Here is a 25,388-nt window from a genome sequence, read left to right as displayed (position 1 = left end):
GGTAAAGTGTGTAATGACAAGGCAACACCTTACCGGCATCCCTGTTGGCCCAAGTGTTCCAAGGGCTCCGTTGACTCCGAGGTCCCCAGGTTGGCCCTGTGAGGAAACCACACAGTATTGGGTTGGAAGAAGGGCTATAAAACATTATTTTACAGACATTTTTAAGGTATACTTTTTATGTGTCTATATGTAATATGTTTCTGTTGCTCTGCAGGCCTGGTAACAAATTGTCCTACCAAGATGGCCAATGTTTTGTATTGTAATGTATTACATAACTGTAGGTCAAAGGTAATGGAATATTTTGAAGATAAATACACAATGCAGAGTTTGAGGGTTTGAGAGGACGAGCGTACTAAAAGTCCTAATGGTCAATAGGGAATTATAAATAGGAGTTGGGTTTCAGTTCAACATCTGTTTAGAATCGGTCAAATGTCACTCCTGAACTCAGAGTGACGTGTGCTACGTTCTGTACATGGAGTCTGGTGCAGGATACTTGTTATTTGGCCATTGGCCAAGTTGTACTGCAAGGACTTCTGATTGGTCAACCCTAAACTAGGATGGGGTTTATAAATGGCATCCTGTTCCTTTGTTCAGTGGGGAAAAGCTGAGGACAGGGGAGACTGAACATCTGAACATTTACCTCCCAGCATAACATCTTGATTTATCCTTCTCAAATAAACCTATTTTTCTCCCCCTGATTTGCTTTGTAGTTTGTGTTATTGAAGAATAACATCAATTGCTAACAAAGGCAATGCACCTTCTGTCCATTTATCCCTCGTCTTCCTGTTGATCCTTTGCCACCCATGGTTCCAGGTGTCCCTGAGGGAAAAGCCATTCATACGCCATCATTACATGTCAACATCACATAACAGTAGGATTTATGTATCAGGCATCCTCAATGTGGTGAGATGGGATGGAAGTAGAATGATAAGAAAGTGACCTGAGGTCCAGGTAAACCCTGCAGGCCCCTGGGTCCGGGCTGGCCCAAGTCTCCTCTTATACCCTGTGCACACAGGAGAGAAACATGTTCAGCAACAGTATCTGGGGTATTGGGGGGACTGTTCCAAATGCAACAGAAGTGCATCAGTAGTAGCATTACTGTGGAGTTGTGGATGAGGGGAATGGGTATATATTACTTACCTGTGGTCCAGAAGGGCCAGGAATTCCTTGGAGGCCTGCTACTCCTGGATCCCCTGGTGTTCCCTAGACACACACACACGCAGGCAAACATACACACAAAACACACATACACACACAAATAACACAGTAATGGGTACATATAGTAAATATAGATAGTAATCCTAGGGACTGTTATTCATGAAGTAGCTTTGTTGATAATGCTGCCTACTGTACATTTGGACCAGGGAGACCTCTTCTTCCTTGAGGACCCTACAAAGCAGGACACAGGACATAATCATCACTTGACAATTGACCAAAAAGGTGAGACAACATCAGTATAACAGGTAAAGGACAGCTTAGCAGAAATGAAACTTCGCTCACTGGGTTTCCAACGATTCCACTTTCTGCTCGACTGCCCTCTTCTCCTGGGTCTCCCTGTCGGTGTGGAAAAAGAGACAAGAGAGAAAAGGTGTTTTTGAGGGAGAGAGAGGATTAGAATAACAGCAGTGTTGTCACCCTCCAGGACGGTAAGGGAATCCTGCTTTACTCACTAGAAGGAGCCAGTCAAAATGATCTGGTACTTGCAAATGAACTTGGTGAATAAGCGATTGTGATTCTTCGATCAGTACATTGACAGTGGCCAACTACAAGCTACATACCGGTAGTCCTGGATTTCCCCTTCCTCCTTTGGGACCCGCGACAATGCTGTCCACTCCAGAGTCTCCCTAAAAGACCAGAGTCTAACTTTTAGAAGCAGTTAGAAAATAAATATAGAAACACAGCATTTGTTACAGTCTAAACCACAACTGTCAAACTCATTCCAAACTCGTTCCGAGTCTCTGTGGGTTTTTGCTCCTCCCTTGTACTTGATTGATGAATTAAGGTCACTAATTAGTGAGGAACTGCCCTCGTCTGGTTATCTAGATCTTAATTGAAAGGAAAACCTAAACCCAGCAGATACTGGTCCCTGAACCATCGTAAGTCATTTGCACTGTTAAATGGCATCCATAGTTTATGTGACTTACAGGGTCACCTCTCAGTCCACGCTGCCCCTTCACTCCTGGCTCTCCTATGAGACCGCTGTTGCCCTGCAAGAGAACCCACCATCAATAGGTTAGACATTAGAGAAGAGAATCGAGTAAGAGTAGGATATTGGGGACATAGGAGAAGTATATTGGTGACAGGAGAATGACATTAGTGACATAGGAGTAGTATACTGGTGATGTAGGAGTAGTATATTGGTGACATATGAGAACGATATTAATGACATAGGAGTAGTATATTAATGACATAGCAGTAGTATATTAATGACATAGAAGTAGTATATCAGTGACCTAGGAGTAGTATATTGGCGAAATATATGTAGAATATGAGAAATTGTGTTTACTGGTCTTCCTGGGTTTCCTCTCTCTCCTGCAGCTCCAGCTGTTCCAATCAGACCCTGTTCACCATCAACCCCATCAAGGCCATGGTCTCCATCATCACCCTGCCATGGTAATGTGCACACTGATTCACAACACACTAAACAACAGCAGACGTTTACATCCACACAATGAAAAAAAGAAAGCACCATGGTAAACCTGGCTTTCCATCGGTTAAGACAAAATACCTAGAATACTGCACATAGAAAGGTTTCTACTGTACACTACATTTAGCTGTGTGAACGTGGTATCCACAGCTTCATACACTTACCCTGTCCCCTCTGTAGGCTCTTGAGCCCTGGAAAAAAACAGATCAGATGGGATTATTTTAGACTGGAAACTCCAGCGCATCATGGTTCAGAGATCAGATGGGATTATTTTAGACTGGAAACTCCAGCGCATCATGGTTCAGAGATCAGATGGGATTATTTTAGACTGGTAACTCCAGCGCATCATGGTTCAGAGATCAGATGGGATTATTTTAGACTGGAAACTCCAGCGCATCATGGTTCAGAGATCAGATGGGATTATTTTAGACTGGTAACTCCAGCGCATCATGGTTCAGAGATCAGATGGGATTATTTTAGACTGGAAACTCCAGCGCATCATGGTTCAGAGATCAGATGGGATTATTTTAGACTGGTAACTCCAGTGCATCATGGTTCAGAGATCAGATGGGATTAATTTAGATTGGTAACTCCAGCTCATCATGGTTCAGAGATCAGATGGGATTATTTTAGACTGGTAACTCCAGCGCATCATGGTTCAGAGATCAGATGGGATTATTTTAGACTGGTAACTCCAGCGCATCATGGTTCAGAGATCAGATGGGATTATTTTAGACTGGTAACTCCAGCGCATCATGGTTCAGAGATCAGATGGGATTATTTTAGACTGGTAACTCTAGCGCATCATGGTTCATTGGACACCACCCAATTTCGTGGTGTCCAATTGTTGTAGTAGCTACTAATCTTGTCTCATCGCTACAATTCCCGTACGGGCTCGGGAGAGACGAAGGTTGAAAGTCATGCGCCCTCCCTAACCCGGACGACGCTAGGCCAATTGTGCGTCGCCCCACGGACCTCCCGGTCGCGGCCGGTTATGATAGAGCCTGGGCGCGAACCCAGGGACTCTGATGGCACAGCTGGCGCTGCAGTACAGCGCCCTTAACCACTGCGCCACCCGGGAGGCCGATGGGATTATTTTGGACAGGTAACTGCCCCAGGGTCATGGTAAAAGGTGATCTAAAAGCAGATGTCGGGAAGACATCTAATGGGAAACATTCCAGACCAGACGGTCTATAAACATAGATTTTTGGTTAGTCAGTAGTCCATCAGCTCGCCTTGAGGCCTCTCCTCCCAGAACAGCCCTGTAGTCCCTGTGGGCCAGTGGGACCTGGTGGACCTCTCTCGCCCTGTGGGAAATCAGAGAGCAAGGACAAGGGTCATTGGTTTTAAGGTCAAAGGTCACTGACTTGTAGACCTTGCCCACCATCCACGATTCATATGTTTTGATTTGTCAGATGTCTGAATACTACACTGAGAATTATTCTTCCCTCCCTGAAAACACACACTTACAATTCCCCCCTCCTCGCCAGGGAAGCCAGGATGTCCTTTCAGTCCTGGCTGACTCTGTAAGGAGAGAAACGAAAAACAAATGAGGAAACTGAAACTGGCAAAGGGAGGACTGACGAAGTACATAGACCCACATCTTCTTTACAGTATTTTAACAGTGTTAAATTACTGTGTCACGTCACATCTTAAACACTGTAACATTTTATAAAGAAGGCTCAGAGGGCCTCACCTTTGTCCCTGGGCGTCCTCTGTTGCCACGGATACCCTCATGTCCGGTGCACTTACACATCACATTGCAGCACTCCCTCTCAGCCACTGTGTCCTGGGGGGAGAAAGGGAGAGGGGGAAGAAAGAGGGGGAGAAGTAGAGAGTGGGATAGAAAGAGAGAGAATGAGACCATGTGTTATTAAATCTAATATGTAATTTGTTGACATACCCTCATAATTGGAGACACCTTTGGAGGCACTCATCTCAAAAGCCAATCTAAAAACAACCAATCACGTCACTGCTCTGTTTTTCTTGTCTCCAGTGGCTCCTGTTGCTAAGTACATTTCTAGCAAGTGACGACTCTATTTCATGGTGTACTATATCCCATTTCCCATGACCCCAGAGTTCTAGTTTTGATGCTTCCAACCTGACTGACAATTCCTTTCTGTCATTTCTGACATCCTTCAACAATGTCACGTAATCCGCTTTTTTAAACAGAAACATTTGTCATTGTACTGTATGACCCAAAATACTCAGACATATCTGAAATACTTCTCTATCCCTACAGCTGGGAATATGACTGGAAATGGAATTACTGTAGATAGAGACATAAAGGATTTACATGTCAACCCAAAGAGTCTTAGCCAGTCTAAGTGACATACTGTATTACTACAACACAGGGAGATACAACGAAAAGGGTTGTTCTGATTCTGTTGTCACAAAATGATGAACCACTTACTATTTGTGTCAACAGGGTGTTTCCTAAATTGTGCATGCCAATGTTGAGCGGCTGCTTGTAGCCAAATCCTCGCCCAAACTCCACCATCTGAAGAAGGTTGGCATTTTGGACCCCTTCTAAGGCGACTGTAAGCAGGGCGTTGATACCTTTTCCTGAAATGTGACATGGAAGACAGAGATAAAAGTATAACCCATTTTAATGTTCATTTTTGTCTCATGAATGTTCTTAAATTTGTCCGTTTCGGTGGGTTTCCCCTGGTTCTTTAACCTTTAGTGCGGAGAAGTTCCGACTCTTGCTCCAGTTTCATCACGTCATCATCGAGTCCGTCTGAGAAGATCACCAGCACCTAAAGGACAAAGTAGTTGTGACATTGTTATTACAATGTGAAATAACCAACAAAATATATGTTATGGAGTCTGTGATCAACCACACAGGAGACATAATGTTTGGGCCCACCTTGACGCCAGCATTAGATTTCTGGAACTTATCACTGAAGGAGCGCAGGAGGAAGGAGTTGAAGTATGTTGTCTGGGAGGTCTGCAGGGCCATAACCTTCTCCACAATTTTCTCATCGTACTTCTCGAAGTTGTAGTCGTAGAGAACCTTTCCGTCCTGCTCCACCACGCGGAAGCCAATGTTAGTCTCAATGGAACCATCTCCCGCCACGCAGCACAGGCCCTTCAGGTTGGACACATAGCGGATGATCTGTGGCAGGAAGGCCTGTAGCTGGGCTTGGCCATCGAAGAGCCCCTGGGCGGTGGCCCTGTGTGTAATATCGAACCCCATGGCGATGTCTATGGTGCAGCCTATTGGACACAGAAACACTCATTATTACTTATCATCCAAATGAACCCCTTTAACAAGTCCAAAAGCTTTATGTGTTAGGTTTACTCAAGGTTAATATGAGAGACAATGTGAAATAGCCTTTTCAAACAGTAACAAGCATTCTTTGACGAGGGTTTTGCATTGAGTCAGGAGAGACAGAGGAAATAAAACGTGCATACGGTTTACTCACCCGCTTGAGTGTCTGGTACCTTGGAGGAGCAGATAGTATCCACCACCTTCTTCTTGATCTTGTCCAGGCTGGCAAAGTCCTGTACAGAGAAGACCCTTTCCGGGTTGAGAGTGATTTGCCCAAGCTCAACAGGTTTGTGGTCTTTCCCGATACCGATGGCAAACACCTCAATGTTCATGGCCTTGAGCTCCTCTGCTGCATGAACAACATCATCATCTGAACGTCCGTCAGTGATCACAACCAGGTTCTGAGAGACCTTGGCATTGATACGGCTCCCTCTAGCTGGTTGGAAGTACTCTGTACGGACGTAGTCCAGGGCCTTTCCGATGTTCGTTGTGTACCTAATCTGCATCATATTGTTTATCTGGTTGTTCACCTCTGCTTCTGTGTAATACTCATTCAAGAAGAACTCCTTTTTAGGATCACTGCTGAACTGGGCGACTCCCACCCGGAAGGACTGCTCTGCAATGTTGAAGCTGGAAACAAGGTCTGTGGCAAACTTCTTCATGATAGTGAAGTCGGTGGTGCTGATGCTCCCTGAGCTGTCAATCAACAGGACCAGATCCCCCTGCGTTTTTTCACAGACTAAGAGGAGAAGAGAAGACGTCAGATCATGTTGAACCATCTAATTTCAAAATGCTTAAGCTACAAGGCTTTGTACTTTCAGCTTAGATGTTTTTACAGTTGGATTCTGTCTTACCTGGTTTGCTGGTTTGGCAGAATTCAAAGGAAATATTTTTGTGCAGTGTGTCTAGTTTATGGAAGTCATCCACAAAGAAAACCTTATTCGTGTCCCCTGCCATGAGCTCAAGCTCTTGCTTATTTGCTCCAACCACTCCGATGCTATAGACTATGATCCCATTGTCCCGTAGCTCCTTGGCTGGCCCAGCTAGGCTATAGGGGTCAGTAGCCTCACCATCTGTGATCACCATCAACCACTGGGGAACATTTAGGGCCTTTCGCCCGCCGTACTGTGCACCAAAATAACCCAAGGAATACTTGAGTGCCTTTCCAGTGTAGGTGTCTCCACTGGGCTCTCTAAGCTTTGTGATGGCACTATTGACGTCTCGCTTAGATTTGTATTCGTTGAGTGTGAATTTAGACTCGGGGTTGTCTGAAAAGACAATCAGACCATAGCGTGTCTGCTTCTCCCCAACAGAGGTTTCATTGACCACGGACATCATGAAGTTTTTCATTATGTCAAAATTATCTGAGCTGATGCTGGTGGAGCCGTCCACCAAGAAAATAATGTCTGCGATCTCCGTCCTCACACACTCTAGTGGAAGAGAAGAAGAGATAGAGGAAAAAATCAATGTCAAAATCTAAGAAATGTGAACTCATTGTTGCTTTTAAGTAATGTTTCATGAACCAAGTGACACTTACCTCTCTCCGGATCACAGATTGCCAATGCCAGTTGGCTATCCAAAGCCTTGAGTGCATCAAAGTCCCTCTCGGAGTAGACCCTCTCCTGTGCGCCACTGATCTCCAGTAATTGTGTATTGTTGGCATTGACCACCCCAATAGCGTAGATGATCACACCCTTGTCTTGAAGTTTCTTGGCAGGAGACTTTACCTCATCCTGCGCCTCACCATCGGTTACGACAATCAGGAACTGCTTCACGTTAGTGCGCCCTCCTTTTAGTGGGTCAAAGAACTGCGAGGTGTAGGACAGGGCTTTGCCGGTGTGTGTGCCCCCGCCTATCTGTTGCATCGTTTGTAAATCCTGCAACATGCCTTCCTTATCATTATGCTTGTTGAGAGGGAAGATCACCTGTTGGCTGATGCTGAACTGTATGATGCCCACGTGCACTTTATCCAGGCCTATGTCAGATTTGTTGATGATGGATTGCATGAAGACCTTCATCTTCTGGAAGTCTGGTTTGTTGATGCTACCTGAGCTGTCGATCAAGAAGAGGACGTCCCCCTTCATGTCCTTGCAAACTATGAATAGAGAACAAATATTAATTTAGCTGTTTTTATATAATGTGTGCTCATAATCAATCCCTGGCAAGAGACAAGGTGTTTCATATTTTTACTGAAATCAGAAAATAATAAGATGTCACACTTAAAAACAATAGATTGCCCTTACTATCAGGGGAGCAGATATCTGTGATGATGTCATTTTTTATTGGTTTCAGAGCGTCAAAGTTGTTGACAAAGAACTTCTTCTCTTGGCTGCCAGCAATCTCCAGCAGCTGTGTATCGTTAGCTAGCTTCACCCCAATGGCATATATGGTGATGCCCTGCGCCCTCAGCTTTGCTGCTTGATCCTTCACGTTGTCTTCAGACTCTCCGTCTGTGATGACAATGAGGTACTCGCGAACTTTGTTACTACGGGTGGCCTTAGCCCGATCAAAGTGGGGACCCATAGAGTTCAGCGCTAATCCGGTCTTTGTCCCGCCTCCAAGTTGGATGATACCATCCACTGCTTTCTCCACTGAAGGTTTGTCGGGGTAGGTTGTCAAATCAAACTCAAGAGCTGGTGTATTAGAGAACTTTACCACACCCACGCGGACATGATGCGGTCCGATGTGGAATGTGTTTATGAATTTGTTAATAAATGTCTTCATGTCAGCAAAGTCTGGATATTCAATACTCCCTGAGTGGTCAATCAGGAAGAACATGTCTGCTTCATCTGTCTGCAAACAGCCTAGAATCAAAAGAGAAAAGAAAGCACTAGTGTCATCTCGGAGATCACATTATGTCTGTATCAACATTCCTCTACAAATTAAACAACAAGAAGCATTGTTACAGTCATTTTGATCTCACTTTGCTTGGCAGTGTACGTCCTTGCATTGTCTTTGACTGCTTTTTTAAGGATGTTGTAGCACACGCTCTTCTTCAGGCTCTTCTCCAGTGTCTTGAGCTTGGCAAAGCTGTCCACATGCAATACGTGCTTGTTAGGGGGATCTGAAGCGATCTGTCTCAGCTCGTTCTCGTCAGCATCCTTGATCCCCACTGCATAGACAGTGACGCCAGCTCTGCGCAGTGCAGCGGCATGAGAAGTTACGTTGTCCTGGGACTTTCCGGTGATAACTATCGCCACCTGCTGCACCCCCTGTTCTTTCCGGCTGCCCCTCTCCTTGATAAACATATTCTCCCTGGCATACTCCAGGGCCTCGCCAGTGTATGTGAGACCGCGACGGTAGGGCAGGATCTTGATGAACTGAAGGATATTTGTTTTTTCTTGGAAGGAGTTGAGGTAGACCTGGGCCGAGGCCTTGTTGCTATAGAGGACGATGCCCACCCTCACCCTGTTGAAGTCTATATCTAGGCCGTCTACTATCTTGTGGATGAATCCACGAACCAGCTGGAAGTTTGCAGTTCTATTGCTCGAAGACTCATCAACTATAAACACAATGTCAGCCAGTGAAGCTTCACTGCAATCTGCAATAGAGAGGAAATTGTTAGTCAACAGCAATCTGCTATCCTTTATGTATAATGAGCAACTATTTCACAAGAGATCAGATATTCACTTAATTCAGCAAAAATCCACAAATGCCCTTACCATCAGTCACAGTGACCACCTCTTCAGTCTCAAAGACAGTCTTTAGCACAGAGGTGATGGATGTAGTCTGGTAAAAGAATGGCGAGGTGGCCATTAACTTTAGCTCTGGAAGTGTAGATTCACCCAACCCGATAGACACAATGGTTGTCCCTTCAGATTTGATAGTACGTGCCACCTTCATCACATTATCCTTCGAATCCCCCCCTGTCACCGTGACTAGAAACTGCCGGTAGCCTTGTTCATTACGGCCACCAGACTCTGTGGTGAAGAAGTGTGCACGGGCATATTCCAGGGCATCGCCCAGGTGACGAGACCTGTTGGGACGCAGCGGCAGCCTGAATTTCCTAAGAGCTGCCAAGTACTCTTCCTTGGTGTTGTGGCTGTTCAGTAAGAACTCCACCTTGGTGTCCTGGGCAAACTGGGCCAGACCCAGGCGCATCGTTTTAGTGCTCGGGTTGAGTTGGTTGACCAGTCGCATCAGAAGGGTTCTGACCAGTTGGAAGTCTGCCTGTATCATATTGCTGTCCACCAGGAAGAAGATATCAGAGAATTTTGGGATTAGAGCTGAAAAAAGAAGGAATAATTGTTATGACAACAGTGTGAATGTATGTCATATTTTATTTTCATTTTTAGAAATGGTCCTTTGAATGTTGACTTTAATGTTGGCAAAGCGGCTGTAACCAATGTCTGCCTCTCAAGGTTGCATACTTTTGCTTAGAATGGTATCCCATGGTATAACTAAGGCAAGTCACTTGGATTACATATTTTGCAAGTTCAACATTCACAATTTGTTACAACATACAGTATGTTTCCTTATAAAAGTCCCTTACCCATCCTCTGGTTCTCCATGGAGACACAGACAGTCTGCAGCAGACCCTGAGAAAGTGTTTGTAGGGCCTGGAAACTTTCTATGTTGACCAGGAAATGCTCATGGGGCCTGTTAGCGATATACTTCAGCTCGTTGATGTTGGCTGCCCCAACTCCAATAGCAAACACAATGACCCCTTGCTGCCTTAGCGCCTTGGCTGGCAGCGTTATGTTGTCCGCAGACTCCCCGTCGGTGAGCACCACAGCAATCTGAGGCACCCTCTGATCAGCGCGGCTACCGTTGGCCTTGGTGAAAAACTCTTCCCGGAGGACAGTAATGGCTTTACCGGTGGCTGTGCCTCCCCCGAGCTGTGGAAGCCTGTCCACTTGCTCCAGTAGGGCCCTTTGGTCCGTATGTTCCCCCAAATGGAATTGCTTCTGGATCTCATTACTGAACTGGGCCAGTCCTACGCGAACCTTGTCCGCTCCGATATCAAGCCCCTCGATGAAGCTGTGGAGAAACCTCCGAACCTCCTGGAAGTTTGTAGGGCTGATGCTGGTGGAGCCATCCACAAGGAACACAATGTCTGCCACTGTGGCGTTGAGGCACTCTGGAGATTAAGGAAAATAATAATGTCATTTATTTATAAAAAATATTTTTCAAATTGAAACAATAAATACACTGTTATAGTACCTTGTACCACTTTGGATATTGGTCTCTTTGCCTCATCTACGGTAGTACATAGCACCTGGATGAGGCTCTGGGAGATCCCCTGCAGCGCAGCAAAGTCCGACACGCTGTACACGTGAGTGGTTGTGAGGTGTAGTGGCAATCTCCTTCAGCTGATCTTCGTCTGCTTCTTTGATCCCAATGGCGTACAGCGTGACGCCCTGCTTCTTCAGCTTAAGGGCATGCAGCCCCACATTGTCCATTGATTCACCGTCAGTGATGACCACGCCGATCTGGGGCACGTTCTCATTCACCCGGCTCCCTGCGCGGTCAACAAAGAGCTCGTTCAGCAGGAAGTCCAGGCCCAGACCCGTGTTGGTTTCACCACCCATATAACGCAGGTTTGTAATGTACTGCAGGATGTCCTGTTTGTCCTGGAAGGTGTTGAGGAGGAACTCGGTGCGCGGTGTGTTGCTGTACTGGACCAGACCGATGCGCACCTGGTCGGGGGCCACGTCAAAGCTGTTAACCAGCGTGAACAAGAACTGGCGAATCTGTTTGAAGTTCTCTGAGCCGATGCTCCATGAACCGTCCACCAGGAAAACGATGTCAGCCACGGCCTCTTCCTTGCAGACTGGGAGGGGAAGAAAATGGTTGTCAGCCAATAGAATTCCGTACAAGTGTCTAAACAACAAGGTTTTTGGTGCATGGGATGAGCAATGAAAGCAATTAATCAATAAATCAATCTATTAATCAAATATTATTTTTAGCGTGCTTTTATCAAAACCCATTTTTTATAACTGCTCAGCAGTCTAAAGCCCCAAAGAGTTGGTCATAATTTTGCATTTGTGTGGTATTTCTTCAATGCTTCTATGTTTATGCCATTCTGGACTGTGGTCTGCATTCTGGAATGATTCAGATGTCAGGAGACAAACATGCTTACCTGTTTTTTGTGCTCCGTTAACCAGAAAACATGTTGCTATGGTGAAGATGGCCAAGAGGCCCTGTGTCCCCTCCATCTTGGAACGTTTCTCTAGTCTCTTTCCTTGAACACAAACATGAACAGATCAACTGCTGGAACACAGAAAATTGCTGTTTATCAGATCAGTTGAATCTGTTGTCAACACAACTTGAAATGTGATTAGATCTAATTTAAACATAGCATCCTGTGACATCCTAGCCTTCATTTATACATTTTTCTTACACGATAACAGATTATTTTGCGCTACTCATGCTCATGCTCAGGGTTGAGGAGTAGGATTACATGTACAGATACATCTGAAAAACAACATGATTACTTCAAGGATTATTTTTAAATTCAGAAAGGATGTTTTTGCGTAAATAAACAAATCTAACACTTCTGTTTTTTTCAATGACATTCAAATCAGCATTGAAAAAAGGAGCAAGTTTAAGTTTGTTCCACCTGAGCGAGTCTGACCACAAATCAGAGACAATATGATGACACACCAAATGTGTTTGATGGATCACGGGAAAAGAGCAGGAATGGGCTTCTGTAGTCTACAGTCAAAGCTATGTCTTCCAATGGTGCGACTGCTGTCGGCTTCAAAAGATGATCCAACTTGAATAAATGCTTGGAGGTAAGGATGACAGCAGTGGTGTTGTCTACGGCGATATGGATATCACTTATTATTGATATCTACATAGCACATTGATGTGAATCACACTGCTGCTCTCTCTTTTAGCTATTTGCACCTTATGGATTGTTGTTGTTGTGGATGGCTGTTCACAAATCTATATGTGTATTTCAACCCAATAAATGTTTGAATTCAAGAAGTTAAAGCTGTCTATCAATCATTGTTTTTGAAACCAGTGGACAGCCGGTGAAAAATGTGGTCTTGCAACATCTGCATAGTGCGGATCCCAGTCTATGGAATAAAGGTGGGGCTTTTATTGCTCAATCTAATTCATGCTAATCAAAAAAAATTCCATAGGCCTAATGGACACATGCTCAACCTTGTACACTTTTAATAGACTTACAAGGGACAATCTGTAGTTGCTACATCCATTTTTACACTTATAAATTGTATGTATATGTGCCTCATGAGTTTAATTCAACTGTCACACTTGTCATGACGTTGCCCTCTTTGGGTACAGCAAGCCCCATCCCCCTCTCCCTGCCTCCTACAACTAGGCTGCTGTGGTCAGAGAGGTCGTAAATTCCTGGAAGAGATTATCTCCTCATGGCCACAGTATAGTGACAGTGTGAATTTTCAGAACAAAGGAATTTCTTCCACCTCACAGAACTTGAGGTCCGAACAACATTTATGTTCCGGAGAAGGTATAAAAGATCGGTTAAGAATCCAGCTACGCACTGGTCCATTTGTTACAACTTGGTAAAACTCATGAGAGACGGTGCGGCCACATTACCATAACACTGTTAATATAATAGCCTCAGATATGAGGTTTACATCTAATTGCTGTATAAGATGAACGAGTGAGGATGATGCTGTTTGTAAAATTGTGTAATGTGATTTTGGACTGTTTAATGAAGGAAACTCAAATTCCCTTTTGAGTTCAACTAAATCAGAGGACCGCCCTTGAGCCCAGTTAGGGTCGGGCATCCTGGGACAGGCCCTTTTCTGCAACTCCCGAATAAAACCCCAACTTTGAGAAGTTTTCAACAGACCATGCAGCAGTGTGATTCACATTCATGCGATATGTAGATATCAGTAATAAGTGATATCCGTATCGCCGTAGACAACACCACTGCTGTCATCCTTACCTCCAATCACGAGAGGACAAAGGTTGCAGATGATTGCTGAATCTTTTAACCATACCACGTGGTTAAACTCTTAAGACTATTGATACCGACAGAATAAGAACAAGTCTTTGATATTAATTGCTAGTCTGCAGCTAGGAATTTGGTATCATTGAACGTGAAGAACGACAACCGCCGAAACTTGAATGAATGTCACTCTGAACTATTCACTCTAATAGAGAGAGAGACGGACTTTTCAACAGTGACCAAGACGACACACTGAGCGTAAATATATATATTGATTGTAATTGTTCCCGAATGAGTGAGCGTTCATGTGCAAAGGATTAGTATTTCAATTGTTATAATTATCACTCTGTAGTGACTTCTTAGTCGACCTCCACTTCCCCTTTTGTCTAACAAGTCGCCATGCCGGTTTAGCCCACTAGGGCACATTCCCCTATAATTTCTTGTAAATATATTTACTTGTTTGTTTATGCACTTCTGTGATTTAGTTAGTTAATAAATAAATGATTTAAGACAATTGATGTATGACTCAGAGTGAAGACTGGGTTCATGCAGATAAGCAACAATTTACGATGTTTGGAATGAGACTAACGTGAGGTTAATTAATTAATTAATTAATTTGAAGACTAATTGATCAGATATAAAATATTTGAAAAGTTATATTAGGAAATTATAACTTTGTAGTCTGAATATTTTCCTTGGTGCCCCGACTTCCTAGTTAATTACAGTTACATGATTAATCAGTTGATCGCGTAATCTAATTACAGATAATCTTTGATAAAAACTAAGTCTTCAATTTAATGATAGTAAAGACACGACACTCTCCATGAGAACTCAAAATATAAGAACGTTTTGTAATTGTTCCCGAATGAGTGAGCGTTCATGTGCAAAGGATTAGTATTTCAATTGTTATAATTATCACTCTGTAGTGACTTCTTAGTCGACCTCCACTTCCCCTTTTGTCTAACAAGTCGCCATGCCGGTTTAGCCCACTAGGGCACATTCCCCTATAATTTCTTGTAAATATATTTACTTGTTAGCCTCATAACATGGACATCATGGATGATCAGTCATTTTCATATCAATAATTTTGATATAATGGATGACCAGTCTTTGTCTATTAATCTGAGAGTGGTTACATTTCTCCAGGCCCATCCCTTAGCTTTTTATCAAAACAGAGGCGGGGCAACCGTTTTGTTATTGTTTCATCTGTGGATTTGCCATTTAAACATCTGTATATTATCAAGATATTAAAGTGTCACCAACAAAAAGGTAAACAATAGGCCTATAGCAAGTGCAGCATTTGACATTCATTTTTCCTATGTAAATTGCACTTTTCAGTAGTGCTCAAAGCATGCCATTCCATGAGCGAAGAATTCATCTTTCAACTCAAATCAATGAGCCATCAATCCTCCATGACAACAAAATCATAAACAGAGTAGGGCTAATGTACAGCACAGCCTATAAATGTCTTTAGGACAAGATTCAGCTAATGTAAAACAGCATATAAATGTGTTTAGGATTCAGCTAATGTAAAACGCCCTATAAATGTCTTTAGGACAGGATTCAGCTAATGTAAAACAGCCTATAAAATGTCTTTAGGACTGGATTCAGCTAATGTAAAACCCCCTATAAATGTCTTTAGGACAGGATTCAGGTAATGTAAAACCCCCTATAAATGTCTTTAGGACAGGATTCAGGTAATGTAAAACAACCTATAAATGTGTTTAGGACAGGATTCAGATAATGTAAAACAGCCTATACATGTCTTTAGGACAGGATTCAGCTAATGTAAAACAGCCTATAAATGTGTTTAGGACAGGATTCAGGTAATGTAAAACAGCCTATACATGTCTTTAGGACAGGATTCAGCTAATGTAAAACAGCCTATAAATGTGTTTAGGACAGGATTCAGATAATGTAAAACAGCCTATACATGTCTTTAGGACAGGATTCAGCTAATGTAAAACAGCCTATAAATGTGTTTAGGACAGGATTCAGGTAATGTAAAACAGCCTATACATGTCTTTAGGACAGGATTCAGCTAATGTAAAACAGCCTATAAATGTGTTTAGGACAGGATTCAGCTAATGTAAAACCCCCTATAAATGTGTTTAGGATTCAGCTAATGTAAAACCCCCTATAAATGTGTTTAGGATTCAGCTAATGTAAAACAGCCTATAAATGTGTTTAGGATTCAGCTAATGTAAAACAGCCTATAAATGTGTTTAGGATTAAGCTAATGTAAAACACCCTATAAATGTCTTTAGGACAGGATTCAGCTAATGTAAAACAGCCTATAAATGTGTTTAGGATTCAGCTAATGTAAAACGCCCTATAAATGTCTTTAGGACAGGGATTCAGCTAATGTAAAACCCCCTATAAATGTCTTTAGGACAGGATTCAGGTAATGTAAAACAACCTATAAATGTCTTAGGACAGGATTCAGCTAATGTAAAACAGCCTGTAGAAAAGGCCCATGGAGTTGGTGGAATAATCCTTTAATTCATTGCCATTTACTCAGCTGGGCCAGGGGCGCTTTAATTAGGTCAGGTGGAAATGTCCGACAGATCTCAACTCCATAAAAGGAGGAAATTGCCATCGCCTGATCTCGCTGCTTTCTCTTCCTTAACTCCATCTGATCCAGAAGGTCTGTGCGTCCATGAATCCACCGACTCTGTTACCTTTCATCTGAACTATCTGTTGCGATCCGGAGATGCACGCTTCAAACATATTGTGTAATGTGAATTGTCAATGATTACGGCCCTACGGATCCTCATAGGCCAATTATGCAATCGATATGGTTCATATGTATTGAAATTAATTATATGTACACATGAAAACAAATGAAAGAGTGAAATGAGAAACGTCATTGTTTGCTAACTGATTGCCTTTGATAATGGGGATTATAGATTGTATAACCATTCACTGTTTGTATTCTTTCATGATTTATGATATAGTTACGAGCCTAAATGACTCGCGGATGATTACTATTGACTTCTTAATGAACTGAACTGTTGAATTCCCTAAATTATGTTAATAATGAATGATCTGATTTGATCTTTGATTATGAATTTGATTGGATACATGTTATCTGTTTCCTTTGTGATGCAGCACAGACTACTCAGTAAATATACCACTTTATGGTTAAAGGAATTCCTGCTTCAGTCTCATCCATTCCTCTGTCACCTGACCACCTGTTCACCTTCACTGTCAGTCATCCTACCTGTCCAGCAACCCACACAGATTCCACTAATCTTTCACAGCCTATAAATGTATTTAGTATTTTCAAAACGGCCTTTGTCCTATCTATGGATTATCTGTAGATCCAAATATGGCGTCTTATCTTGCAAGCCAACTAAAATAAAAATACAATTCTGAGAGGTTTCCCTTTAAAAAAACAATGCTTGATGTGCCTGGGTCCAGTCAGACTTACTCCAGAGAAAAGGTAAGAGAAATGGCTAGAACATACTGTACAGTTTCAGTCAGAATGCGCAACAATAATCAACTCGGCAATTAAAACTGACTGTATCAGAGTGTCTGTGTGTACTGTATGTGTCTGGTTGTTTAAGAGTCTTATACCATTGCTTGTTGAGGCCTGATCCCAATGAGTTGAGAAATTCAGGAAACGGGGGTCCATCCTAACCGGATGCATCTGGACGTAATCAGGATTTGCAGACCCCCACTTCAAACAAGAATCTCATTTGAATGACAGTGATTAAAAGGGTGGTCTTGACATCTCATTTGTTCAGGTCAGAGTCCACTGAATATACTTACATCTGGGTCTAACAGATCACCATGCACATTTCCTTCACGCTCTGTTCTCTACCTCGGTTTATTTAGGCATCGTTCAAAGCAGTTCCTTTCCAGTCTAAACAGTGAGGTCTAAAGAAGTGGGGGCCCATTGTTTACAATGGCAAATCATCTACTCCACTCAAACTGTGGTCACAGATTGACCGTGAACATTCAGGCACAAGGGATCTGTTAACGTAGTGTAACGGTTTTCTTGGTGTGAAGGAGAGTCGGACCAAAATGTAGTGTGGCTATTGAGATTCATGTTTAATTTAAAAAAGGAAACATGAATCAATACAAAAACAATAAACGTGAAAACCAAAACAGCCTAAACTGGTGCAAACTAACACAGGAATAAGGACAATCACCCACCACAACCCAACTCCAAACAGGCTACTTAAATATGGTTCCCAATCAGAGACAATGACTCACACCTGCCTCTGATTGAGAACCATATCAGGCCAAACATTAAAATGCCCACTCATATCACACCCTGACCAAACAAAACATAGAAACATACAAAGTAAACTATGGTCAGGGTGTGACACTTAGGGATTACTTTCTTTCACAGGACAATGATTACACCAACATTTTGTTTACCTCTTCATGACGAGTCAAGGTCAAGATTGTCTATGGTCAGAACGGTCCAGTACAAATATCTAAGACTGACTCTTTAACATAACATATAAATCAACAATAGGGTTTCAGTGGCTGGTTTATTTCAAGCTTAATTTCTGTTTGTTACCTATCAATCCATGTTGACTGTTGAACTGATGACTGTGGGGTTCTGGTAGGCATCAGTTATTAACTGCTTTAGCTGCATGACTGTTCCATTAAACATACACATCATCATCATGGGGCGGCAGGGTAGCCTAGTGGTTAGAGAGTTGGACTAGTAACTGGAAGGTTGCAAGTTCGAACCCCCGAGCTGACAAGGTACAAATTTGTCGTTCTGCCCCTGAACAGGCAGTTAACCCACTGTTCCTAGGCCGTCATTGAAAATAACTGACTTGCCTCGTTAGATAAATAAAATCCTCATCATAGGATCCACGTGAATGGATCCTATTTCAGAGCTCTTCACTACAGCTGTATGCTGTTAGCTCTGCTGACAAGATGTCCTAGACCTATGGGATAACCAATGCAATGTCTTCTTTCTCTAAATAGAGAAGCCTAACATTATATCTTATCACTTTTGATTTACAGCTGGTGCCGGCTGTGTTTTATAAACAGACGTTGAGGCTTTAGGAGGTGTAAACAAAAACTTGGCTGTTCAATGTACAGAACTACAGGTCATGCTCGTCTGGCTGTGGACCACAGGGGCTGTGTTTACACAGGCAGCCCAATTCAGATATTTTGTCAATTATTTCCATATCTGATCTTGTCCCGAATGTCTAAACAGCAACAACAAAAAAACATGGAATCTGATCTTATGATTTACTGTATACCACCACCATACTGTATGTGGATCTCAATCCTGACACAATTCTGATGCTACATATGTGACCTCAGTCTAGATGCTCAAATCAGAACTGATTTACTCTGAAGTGTTCCTTTTTTTGGACATGACCTGCCATTACCATGGCAACCACCCCAACATTTTAACTTCTACATGATCAGTGTCCCTATACTGGGACGGTTGAGCTAATGTGATTTGCATGACAGTTGTAAGTAACAACAAACTTTCCAGGACATAGACATGTCTTATATGGGCAGAAATCTTAAATTCTTGTTAATCTAACACTGTCCAATTTACAGTAGTTATTACAGTGAAAAAATACCATGCTATAGTTTGAGGAGAGAGAACAAACGTTTATCCCAGCAACTGGTTTGATATAGTCACCTCTGAAGGTAAATAATTGACTTATATTCAGTAATCTTGCTCTGATTTGTCATCCTGAGGGTCCCAGAGATAAAAATGTTGCATAGTCGTGTTTGATAAAATCAATTGTTATATTCAAATGAACTGTGTTCTACACTTTGAACCCCAGCTTTCTCTGGCTCCACATCCACCCCGCCCGGCCATCTACTTCAGAGGCTACATCTGTGTGAATGAATGAGCAAATCTGATATGGGTAAAATGTCTGGACACTGAGTCTGGAAACTCAAGAAAAAAAGATTGGATATGGAAAAAAAATGTGAATTGTGTTCTTCGGGTAGCTGTGTGAACACAGTCAGTTTGTTTACACAGCCAGAGTGTTTCTCAAAATGCTTTTTACAGGGGGAGTGGCAGCAGCTTTTCCAGAAAACCACTATCACAGCTCATTTCAATCATGTTGAAAATTCAGAAGCCTGTGAAACGTTATTATAGATTCTTATTTGTCATGAAGCTGAATTAGATCACCTTGGCAGCAGTGGTTTCTGCAGTCTTACTGTTATTCACAATGTGGCGGTTGGTGAGTGATGCAGTTGAGATCTATCAGTGGCTGAGGTTTCAGCAAACCAATGTTGTAGATTTAAGTAATGTAGTGTTGGCTACAATAGTGTTGCCATGCAGTACAGTAACAACCGCAGTAATTACACAGTATTATTAACATTGTACTGTGTGACCTTGATCATCAATAGAACAGAACACTACACTGCATTTGTATTGTAATGATCACATTGTACCAGATTGCTTAACTATAACAATATGTAAGGCTACTTGAACCATAAGCAGTTGGAGTAGCACTGATTAGCTTCAAACTTAGCACACTTCTCTGATTTGGCTGTGATATGATGCAGTACATCTGAGAAATTAAGTCAGGGCACTTATGGATGTGGCTGTTGTGGTTTGCATGTCATTGAAGACTAAAAACGGTATTGTTTGTGTTGCAAACTATTGACAGACGTATATGAGAATATGTGGCTTTGGCAAGATCAAGTCTGAGCCTGGGGGTGAAACAATTACATATTTCCCTAAATGGTCTGAAAGGCCACTTTCCCGTTAATTGTCTTGTTTATTAAGCGGAAATCCCCATTAGGATATTCCGCAACAAATGAAGGGTGCACGTCCATGGGCATTGTGATGCAGACTGACACAACAAGAAGAGAACCACTGTTTATCCTGAAAGGAAATAGAGCAACACTGAACGATATAATGAGAAAGTATCCAAACTTGGTCTTAACAAAAGTATCCCATCTAAATGAAAAGGTTATTTGGAAAGAGAGGTGGAGGGCAGGGCAGAATAATGGTTGCAGATGCAGGATCTTCATTTCACCAGTTTCTCACAACAGAAAAGAATCCTACAGCAAAAGGAAATGTGAATTATTGTGTGGGTTATAATGAATGGATTTGATGAGCAGCCTTCATGTGGTGTCAAAGAAGGCGTGACAGAACCTGTAAACACACCTGGAGCAATTTCCTGAACATGAAAAAAATATTTGCCCCAACAGCAATATAAACAGGTAACCATAAACAGTCACTAGATGGTCTGGTCTCTGGGTTGGACCCACTGATGGATGTATACACTCTGCTCTGTGGTGTGTGTGTGTGTGTGTGTGTGTGTGTGTGTGTGTGTGTGTGTGTGTGTGTGTGTGTGTGTGTGTGTGTGTGTGTGTGTGTGTGTGTGTGTGTGTGTGTGTGTGTGTGTGTGTGTGTGTGTGTGTGTGTGTGTGCAGCACCTATAAACTGTGCTTGACTGTGTTTATCTGGTCAGACGAAGACTCAACATGGTGTCTTGAGTTTACAACCAGCATCACAAACATTGTACCTGCTCAACCTCAATCCTTGATTCATGGTTTCCTGGAAAGTCAAACTATGGAGTAAAACAAAATAATGTACCAACTTTGTGAGTGCTGGCTGCCTTTATTCATAAAGCATTGGGGGGCTCATCAAAAATACAGAATCAAACATGTGGACATTCATCTGGGCCAAAGAACAATCACACTGTCTTAGGAAAAAAAGGTTTCCCAAATTAACCCTCTGGAGAAAAGGTTCTACAAGGAACCTAAAAGTGTTGGCTTCAATAGTTTTTACCTGGAACCAAAAAGGGTTCTTCAAATAGTTATTCTATGGGGACAGCCGATGAACCCTTTGAGGTTTTAGATATACACTGTTAGAAAACAAGACATCACAAGATGCTAACATCCCAGCATCATAGGGTGCTAACATCCCAGCATCATAGGGTGCTAACATCTCAGCATCATAAGGTGCTAACAGCCCAGCATCATAATGTGCTAACATCCCAGCATCATAAGGTGCATCATAAGGTGCTAACATCCCAGCATCATAAGGTGCTAACATCCCAGCATCATAAGGTGCTAACATCCCAGCATCATAGGGTGCTAACATCTCAGCATCATAAGGTGCTAACATCCCAGCATCATAAGATGCTAACATCCCAGCATCATAGGGTGCTAACATCTCAGCATCATAAGGTGCTAACATCTCAGCATCATAAGGTGCTAACATCCCAGCATCATAAGGTGCTAACATCCCAGCATCATAGGGTGCTAACATCCCAGCATCATAAGGTGCTAACATCCTAGCATCATAAGGTACTAACATCCCAGCATCATAAAGTACTAACATCCCAGCATCATAAGGTACTAACACCCCAGCATCATAAGGTACTAACATCCCAGCATCATAAGGTACTAACATCCCAGCATCATAAGATACTAACATCCCAGCATCATAAGGTACTAACACCCCAGCATCATACGATACTAACATCCCAGCATCATAAGGTACTAACACCCCAGCATCATAAGGTACTAACATCCCAGCATCATAAGGTACTAACATCCCAGCATCATAAGGTACTAACATCCCAGCATCATAAGGTACTAACATCCCAGCATCATAAGGTACTAACATCCCAGCATCATAAGGTACTAACATCCCAGCATCATAAGGTGCTAACACCCCAGCATCATAAGGTGCTAACACCCCAGCATCATAAGGTGCTAACACCCCAGCATCATAAGGTGCTAACACCCCAGCATCATAAGGTACTAACACCCCAGCATCATAACAACATCCCAGCATCATAAGGTACTAACATCCCAGCATCATAAGGTACTAACATCCCAGTATCATAAGGTACTAACATCCCAGCATCATAAGGTACTAACATCCCAGCATCATAAGGTACTAACATCCCAGCATCATAAGTTACTAACATCCCAGCATCATAAGGTACTAACATCCCAGCATCATAAGTTACTAACAGCCCAGCATCATAAGGTACTAACACCCCAGCATCATAAGTTACTAACAGCCCAGCATCATAAGGCGTCATCCATTGACAAACTTCATTAGTGAACAAACGTACTTTAACAGGGGAATGGTCTATTATGCAACTGTACAGCATGGTGATTAATGGTGGGTAGTATGATAAGCATAATCTGCAGTAGTCTGGAGTGTCTGTGAAATACTGTTACAGCATCCAGCTGGCAGGAGGCTCCACTACCAGTGAACACCATTTATCTACAACCAACATACCCATTTTGGGAACAAAGACTGTCTCAGAATGTTTGAGAAAGTTATCCAAATGTTCTCAGAACATGATTTTGGCAAATGGACAAGAATTTCTTACAAATAATTTCAAGCACACATGCTCTTACGCGCACATACTATTCTACGGTTTATTTTTTATCCGGTTTATCCACTGCAAAGATATATATTTTCCATAATAATTTGAACCTAATTAATTTGTTCAATACACTCTTCAAACATGTTGAACATACAAGTTGCGCATGCTGTCTGTAGCCTAACTATAATCAACAAGGCAGCTGTATTATCTTTGTAGCCCTAAATGTTTAACATTTCAGAGTAGACTATTCACTTGCTGAACTTGAATGAACGCAAATGCGACGACAGGTAGACCTATCCAATGGACACCATCATTAGAGGGATTTGTGATCAATTCACTTCAGCCTATTTATTTTATTAGCCAACACGATTATTTTATATTAAAAAAATGTGCTGAACAACTTTGCACTTAGAATAACATCCTCAAAACCACCCATTGAATTCAAAAGTTTGTCTATAAAAACCTACATTATATTTCCAAGTATGTCCCTCAAAAGGATAATTAGGCATATACACTGAGACATTGTCAGCAAATTCGTTAAATCACAATTTTTTTGTATTATTTAAATGTAGACTAGGTTTGCATGCACAACAAACAAAAAAGCGCGAGGAAAATGTATAAACTTACAATGTGGCTGATGCACTATCTGGTGCGCGCAGGCAGGAATAGAACCCTTATAGAACCCAAAGCCCAATCTTGTTCTGCAGAAATTGGGACGGCCGGCCACTCCTCACACCCCGCCCCGAATCATTGAATGGTTAGGCAAATAGTAGCCTACAGTATTCATTCCGCTACTATTCGGTGTAGTCTACACGACCTGTGCGTCATATACACCCCTACATCCCCCTGAATTAGTTCTACCGGGAAAATTGATGTTCGGAGCCGCGGGAAGGAATTCTAAGGAAATTCTGAAGCAGATAGAAATAGTAAAGTGATGTAACAGGAGTGGTTATTTGTACCAGGAGACTAACACCATTAAATATTGGTGTTATAATATTAGCCTTTACAATATAGGCCTAGTGTTGTTGGTCTTTATCGGTTATGCAAGGCTCTCTCAATTTGGATGAATTGCTGCCTCGGGAAATTCAAACGGCTGATTGAGGACCGTTTGTTTTCTACGATTTTGCAAGAGGAGCGGGAATGTGCCTCCAGTGCTATATGCTCTTCAACGTTTAATGAGATTTACAAACCTCACAACTGTCACGACTCTGACCGAAGATGACTCCCTTTCTCGTTCGGGTGGCGCTCGGCGGCCTACTAGCGGCCACTGATTATTTTCGCCCCCTCCTTATGTGTTTATTGATTACACCTGTTTTGAGTTTGTTGTAATTAGTTGGCCTTTATTAGTCAGCCGGCCCGCCCGTTTCTTTGTGCGGGATTGATTATTGTAACCTTGGTGTTTAATACAGACGAACGTGTTGGTGTATGTTCGTATATAGTGCTGGACTGTTTTCGTTCCCCGTGTCTGGGGCATTTTGTTTTGAGCACTCAGTGTTTAGTGGGGTGGCCGTGTGTGCATTAAAATAACACTATATTGAACTTTCCTGCGCCTGACTTCACACTCGACACCCAGTACCTTACAACAACCTTGCCAAACCTCACAACCTTGTCTTGCTTCTCTGTAACTTTCAGTGACAATTACTAACACCTTTGATCATTTTGCTGTTACCTATCCAGACCTAGCAGGATAGGTGAAATATAACTGCACCTCTCTGCTCTAGGACACCCCACTCCAAAACACACCTTCAGTGATCTCCATCCCATTTCTGACACCAGTGCAGAAAAAGTTGGGGCTCCCGAGTGGTGCAGTAGTCTAAGGCATTGCATCTCAGTGCTTGAGGCATCACTACAGACACCCTGGTTTAAATCCAGGCTGTATCACAACTGGCAGTGATTGGGAGTCCCATAGGGCAGCGCACAATTGGCTCAGCATCGTCCGGGGTAGGCCGTCATTGTAAATAAGAATTTGTTCTTAACTGACTTGCCTAGCTAAATAAAAAAAGTTGTGATGCCAAGAAGTCTGACTCTGAAACCTTTTTCACTCAGCAGACATTTATCCTTGGGCAACACTTGTCAAGGTTTAAACTCAGTCCAGTTACCATGCTAATCCCACACTGGCATATAGTAGCCTAGGCCAGTGGTTCCCAGCTCCGGTCCTCCAGTATCCCCAACAGTACACAGTTTTATTGTAGCCCCGGACAAGCACACTTCAACTTGTCAACTAATCATCGGGCCCTCAATGAGTTGAATCAGGTATGTTTGTCTGGGCTACAACAC

The 25,388-nt window shown here is 42.6% G+C and overlaps 1 protein-coding gene across 1 annotated transcript in view; it reads right to left on the bottom strand.

The window, feature by feature from the left end:
• Nucleotides 1-23,876, bottom strand: part of LOC135520813 (collagen alpha-6(VI) chain-like) — a 35,598-nt gene extending 11,722 nt beyond the window's left edge. Inside the window, 27 exon segments of the mRNA XM_064946606.1 lie at nt 34-96; nt 758-820; nt 941-1,003; nt 1,141-1,203; nt 1,354-1,389; nt 1,501-1,554; nt 1,779-1,844; nt 2,145-2,207; nt 2,507-2,605; nt 2,812-2,838; nt 3,883-3,954; nt 4,118-4,171; nt 4,344-4,436; nt 5,061-5,212; nt 5,328-5,406; nt 5,517-5,866; nt 6,076-6,660; nt 6,776-7,351; nt 7,459-8,016; nt 8,165-8,725; nt 8,845-9,462; nt 9,584-10,147; nt 10,414-11,001; nt 11,085-11,199; nt 11,201-11,694; nt 12,004-12,105; nt 23,739-23,876. Coding sequence (XP_064802678.1) covers nt 34-96; nt 758-820; nt 941-1,003; nt 1,141-1,203; nt 1,354-1,389; nt 1,501-1,554; nt 1,779-1,844; nt 2,145-2,207; nt 2,507-2,605; nt 2,812-2,838; nt 3,883-3,954; nt 4,118-4,171; nt 4,344-4,436; nt 5,061-5,212; nt 5,328-5,406; nt 5,517-5,866; nt 6,076-6,660; nt 6,776-7,351; nt 7,459-8,016; nt 8,165-8,725; nt 8,845-9,462; nt 9,584-10,147; nt 10,414-11,001; nt 11,085-11,199; nt 11,201-11,694; nt 12,004-12,079 — 6,132 coding nt within the window. The 5' untranslated portion in view covers nt 12,080-12,105; nt 23,739-23,876.
• Nucleotides 23,877-25,388: the final 1,512 nt, after the last annotated feature.

The sequence above is a fragment of the Oncorhynchus masou genome, chromosome 29 (genome assembly GCF_036934945.1).
Source record: "Oncorhynchus masou masou isolate Uvic2021 chromosome 29, UVic_Omas_1.1, whole genome shotgun sequence".
Classification (NCBI taxonomy): Eukaryota; Metazoa; Chordata; class Actinopteri; order Salmoniformes; family Salmonidae; genus Oncorhynchus; species Oncorhynchus masou.
Note: the sequence above shows the minus strand (reverse complement) of the source record. Positions and strands in the feature narration are given on the sequence as shown.